General features: G+C 45.4%; 1 protein-coding gene across 1 annotated transcript in view; it reads left to right on the forward strand.

The window, feature by feature from the left end:
• The window catches only part of GORASP2 (golgi reassembly stacking protein 2), a 256,823-nt gene extending 252,325 nt beyond the window's left edge, over window positions 1–4,498 (forward strand). Inside the window, exon 11 of the mRNA XM_069225319.1 lies at window positions 3,532–4,498. Coding sequence (XP_069081420.1) covers window positions 3,532–3,911 — 380 coding nt within the window. The 3' untranslated portion in view covers window positions 3,912–4,498. The remainder of the gene's footprint in view (window positions 1–3,531) is intronic.
• The last annotated feature ends 1,502 nt before the right edge of the window (window positions 4,499–6,000 follow it).

Here is a 6,000-nt window from a genome sequence, read left to right on the forward strand (position 1 = left end):
TGCAATATATGTAAGTCACCCCTGAAGCAAGCCTCATAGCCCTAAGGCAGGGTGCATTATATTACATAGGAGGGCGTATCTGCAAGAGAAGATATGCCTCTGCTATGGATTTGTTGATTCTTAGACATAGTGAGTGAACAGGGAGGCCATTTTAAGTACATGTGATGTACACTGGTCAGTAAGAGTTCCCAAGCTATCGGATGGCTTCACTGGGAATAGGGATGTTTTTGGTATCAAACATCTTGTATTAATGAAACCTCACTGATGCCAGTGATGGATTTAATACATGCACCCAGAGGGCACCTTAGATGTGCCCCCTGAAAAACGTACCACTACCTGTGTGCTGGCTGACTAGTTCTAACTAGCCTGTCACCACCAGGTACATTTCTAACCCCCAAGGGCGCAAGCTTTTGCTTTCAGGCGCACATGAATAAATCGTCCTCTGGCAGGGGTGTTCGCAAACTCTTCCCAACAGGATGACCTGTGAATCTGGATTCCAAGGCAGGGAGCTTCAGAGAAGTCCACCACCCTTGATATGAAGATCTGGCTTCCCTCAAAGGAGAGGATGCTGATAACCCCTATGCCTACCCACCCCCTTTCTGCTTTGCACCAGGGGCCATTTGGCACCTGGACAGGTGGGAAAATTAGTAGTCAGGGAGGCGTGCCCACATCTCAGCGCAGACTCCACCCCTAAGGTGAGCTGTCTGATGTGGACACAATTTTTGAATGCCTGCCATCTCGGTGATGGCAGATCTAGGACCTCTGGGACAGGGTTATGCCCAGTTCTCACAGGAAGTGGTCATAAAGGAGGAGTAGTGATCCCAGGTGTCTGTAAACCATTTGCTACTACTACCCTACACTCCTCTAAACGCCCCTAAGTTCAGTATTTAGGGGAGCCCCTGGCACCAGGAAATTAGATCCTGCTGACCTGAAGGACACTCGAGAAACTCAAAAGGCAAGAATTGAAGACCAATGACTGACTCGGCACCAACCCTGCCAGCTGACTTTGACAGTTGCCAGAAAGATGCCTTGTCCTCCAGTTTCTGAAACTTCCAAAAGCCCGAGAAGGCTGCCAGCCTTCACCCCAGGGCAAGGAACACCTTTGAAGCAGTGGAGCTGTTTCCCTGCATCTTTGTAGGCACCCAAGAAACCATGAAGAGGACTCCAGAGTGCCAGAACCCAATGCCGGACAGCACCACTGCACCTGTGCCCCCTGGCCCAACAGTGCCAGCGTTGTCCCCAGCCTCTCCAGGACAAGGTCCATTGTGGGTTTCCCCTCTGTGACCTTTACACAGACACCTGCAGCCTCTTCGTGCAGGCCCCCCTCAACAGCCTCCCGCAACAGCACCCCAATGGTCCACTGCACCCGGACACCCCTGACCAAGAAGAGGGCCACTGGTGTCCCTGCGTCCCTCAGGCTCACCTCTGCGCCCGGATGCCCCGGACCAAGGAGAAGAAGACCACTGGTGTCCCTATATCCCCGATGATTGCAAGGACTGAACCCACTTAATGGGTCATCCAGACTGGATCACCAGTCGTAACCTGCAGCTTCTTTTCAACCGGACCGATCCCCATTGACTACCAATGAGCACCTAATGCCATACTATACCTCTGCACTCGGCCGCCCCATTGCCACCCAGTGTGATTTGTTGGTGTGGCCTTGGCCTTTGCCCAATACTTACCTTAAGCCCAGGAGATTGGTCCCGTACGTTGCTGTACTATACCTGTTTTGCTGAATATTTCTTTCCTCCCCAGGATAAAATTGCAGCTTCCAAAAATTGCACTGTTGCCTTTTTTAAACTGTAAAGATTTTTCTTGCTAAATGTACTTACCTGATCGTATTGATTCTGGTGCCAAAACATATATAAAGGTGTGTTATTGTTTCGTAAATTGGTGTGGATCTCATTGGTCTCATTTATTGACTGCATGTATTTGCAGATGTCTAACACTCCTCTCTGATAAGCCTAAGGCTGCTCGGCCACACTACACCTCAAAGAGAGCACCTTGTGATTGCTAGAGCCAAGCCCCTCTCCTCTGGTAAGGGAACCCCTGTACTCTCTGCATGGTATAGTTCATTTTGAAAAACCGTAAAAAGAGCCAGCTTCCTACAGAGAGGAAGATAAGGTCTAAAAAGAGTGACCAAGGGAGAAGGCAGAGATCCTCAAAAGTAAGATAAATGGGGCAGGGAGTGCTTGGTTGTTTATTAAAGAGTGGTACAGTGGAATCAAGACTATATAGCCTCGGTATTCATCACCCCAACCTTCGAAAGCATTGACTGTGAACTTCTGATGAAAACATTGAGCCCTGGTACTTTTTCTTTTACAAATTAAGCACTGAGTGCTAGTCAGCGGCCAGATAAACGGATGCAGTGTTAAAATTTATGTGACCCTCTGAATCTAAGGCAAAGATTTGGATAACACCGAGCAATTTGTGCAATGTATACAGGTTTTGTTTTGCTTAGGACCCACCACCACCCAAAACAAATGTTTGAAACTCTCAAAAGGTCTCCTTAAGGTACTACCATTGGACCCTTGTGGTGGTGTAGGTAGGTGACGTGGTGGAGAGGCGCAAGTCTGGTTTACTGAAGTCTGAATCCAGTGCTTACTGAACACTTGAGCTTGGGAATTGGTTTGCCAGTTTGACAATACACGTTAGGTGCCCCTTACATAGTAACTTAGGGTAGGTGCCTATATCCTGGAAACTGCTGTTTGCATTTGTTTTTATGATAGCATGGGTCAGTCACCCCCTCCCTCCGTGGGCAACCAACTGAGAGTCGAGTGATTTGCCTGGCCGTGAAAGGGTATCTTTACATGAGATTCCACCCATAATATTTCCAGATCCAAGGCAGCTACAAAAGTGGATGTCAGTGGTTCCAAAATGAGTTAATCACCCTCTACCCAAAAAGATGAGACCTAAGATCCCTGATTATAAGTCAAAGTCCAGATTTCTCTAGACCTGTAAGGATGGCTGAGGAAATAAAGTTCAAGCAGCTATGTCAGCCAAGGGAGGCTGCACCTTTCTAACATCCAGATGATCATCTGATGCTGAGGGAGCATTCTTGTTGCTCCTGCAGTTTTGCGTTCTATCTACCCTGCATTTCTTCTCAAAACCGGTTAAGACTGTCACAGGTGATGGGGAATGGACATTTTACAGATGGATGTTGGACAGGTGACTATCTCTTGTGTTCCATCAGGAGTTCCTTCTTCTAAGGCACTCTTCAGGTATGTTTCTCTTTTCCCTGCTTGTGACTTTATACAACAAGCCGAGCTGTTTATTTCAACACTAACAACCCCTTTCAGGCTTGGTGAAGAATTTGCCAACATTATGTGGATCAGTCTGATAGGTTTACATATTATTACCGATTTTTCTGTGTCATATGATTTTAAAATATTTTGATTTTATTGATATAAATAAGTTGGGTCTTACAATTTGTATATAGTTTATGCAGCTTGAAGTCACCTTTTAAAGCATTTAAAGATTGTTACTTTGAAATGTGTTTTTTAAACTTGTTTTGATCATGTTTAATTACAGGTTTGCCATCAACTATGGCAGGGAACGTGAGTGTGCCAGGGACATCGCCGTTGGCCTTGCCGCCTGAATTTGCCACAACTTTTCCTATCATCCCAGGGGTTTCTACAGTGCCTGCTGATCTATTGTCATCTGACTTGCCCAGAGCATTTCCTATCCTCCCAAATATTCCTACTACTCAGCCTGATATATCTTTTTATCTTTCGCAATCACGTTCCATTGCTGATGAGTTTGGCGCTGCCACTTTGTCAAACAATGGAAAGGCAGATATGCCTGCTGCTTCAATATTAACTGCTGCAGAAGAGCGAGAAAATTATTCCACCGCACTCAATGAAAAATCAGTCTCTGGAATATCAGACACACATGTTTCGGAATCTTCATAACTGCAGACATTTCTAATGGATTACATTGTTTGGCTTGGTATATTTATTTAGCCTTTGGGGATATGTTTTCAAATACAAATGATCATTAATTTCATACTAGTTTTTACTTATTTGAAGGAGTCTTGTAAATAATCCTGAAAGTTGAAATAAGCCAGAGGAACAGGGACTTGTAGGCTTTTTCAAACGAATAAATATGACTTAATAACCAAGATAAAACATACGTATTGTGGTTATGTTTCCACAGCCAAACTTTATCAAATGGGTTATAACTTATTTTACTATAAAACTGTCCATGAAAATAAGCCTTCATATGAGTTACAGAACAAGCGCTGTTAATTAAGCATCTTTTAGCTGTTCTGGTAAACTGTTTACTTCTCTGCAGATAAATGAATATCCTGACTTTTTTGTAACCTCTGCTTTACTTTGCAGTCTTATTATTTCATGGCATTGAGGAAGTAATGCAAAATTAGTGTTGAATGTTTCATTTTGTAGCACCTGGGTAAGCCTCATTGACTAGGTGGGAGAGAAGTGAGTGAAGTATCTGAGGAAAAGCATATGGGCGTTAATAAATTAATTGAATTTTACAAGTCTTGTGTGATGAAACTCTAAGGTCATTTTTCAGAATTGTCACAGTGCCCGCTGAAGCCACAGCATTAGCGTTGTGTAATATTCATAACTTTTTTTAATTGTTTTATTTTGACTAAATATATGTTCGATGGCATGTGTAGCTGCAGATACACATGCTGTGCATTATCCTACCATCTACTGTTGGGCCCGGAGTGTTACAAGTTGTTTTTCTTCGAAGAAGTCTTTTCGATTCACAAGACTGAGGGACTCCTCCCTTTCGGCTCCATTGCGCCTGGGCGTCGACTCCATCTTAGATTGTTTTCTTTCCGCCATCGGGTTCGGACGTGTTTCTCTTCGCTACGTATTTCGAATCGGGAAAGTTAGCTTAATATCGAAAATTCAACGGTATTGTTTGCGCTCGGTACCGGTTTTAGTGTTAGCGTATCAACACCGATAGTAGAAGCGCTCAGGCGGCCCTTCGGGGCTTCCGCTCTTCGGTGGGGCCTGGTCGGCCTGACCGCATCCATCGACGAAACTAATGAACCAGACCCCCTTCCGCTTCTGTCCGAAGTGCCACTCGAAGTATCCTTATACGGACCAACACTTGGTCTGTAATCTGTGTCTATCACCGGAACACAGGGAGGATACTTGTGAGGCCAGTCGGGCGTTTCGATCAAAAAAGACCGTACGTGATCGAAGAGCCAGAAGACTACAAATGGCATCGACACTGAGAGAACAACTCGACGTCGAAGAGGAGGAAAGAATTTCCATCCAGGGAACGGACTCAGACGATTCCGAAAGTGAGCGACCCACGACGATGCAGAAAACAGTGAGTAAAACTGCCCCGTCCAAGACTCACACAAAGATCGTTAAGGCCAAGGGGATGCCACTGCCAGCAGGCCATGGCTTAACCCATCGAAAAGAAGGTGACCAAACATCGGCACCGAAAAAGGCCAAAGAATTGCCGAAGACATCCGACTCCGGTCAAGATTCAGGCTCCGAATTATCTCGGCACCGAGAGTTCGACTCACCCAAGGTGAGAAAAGTAACGTCGGAACCGAAAAAGACTTTCTCGGAAGCATCGGTACCGAAAAAAGCGGCTTCGGAGCCGAAAAGAAGCCCTTAAACAGAAGAGCAAGGACTTTCCAGCCAAATGCATAAACACAGATTTGAGCAGGAAATAAGTATGGGGGAACCAGACCATACCCAAAGGAGGTTGCATATCCAGAAAGAGACTGGAAAAATACAAACTCTTCCTCCAATTAAAACCAAAAGAAAGCTGGCATTTCATGAGTCAGAAATGCAGCCGAAGGCAAAGGTGGCAAGAGATAAAACCCCACCACCAAGGTTTTCGCCACAACCTTCCCCACTACACTCACCACAGCTGTCCCCGGTAACTACACCTCCAATGCAGTCACCTACTCATACAGGGATGACACAGGATGATCCGGATGTATGGTACTTATATGATGCTCCAGTATCAGACAACAGCCCAGATTGTTACCCAACAAGGCTGTCACCT

Source organism: Pleurodeles waltl, chromosome 3_1, assembly GCF_031143425.1.
Source record: "Pleurodeles waltl isolate 20211129_DDA chromosome 3_1, aPleWal1.hap1.20221129, whole genome shotgun sequence".
NCBI classification, from domain to species: Eukaryota; Metazoa; Chordata; class Amphibia; order Caudata; family Salamandridae; genus Pleurodeles; species Pleurodeles waltl.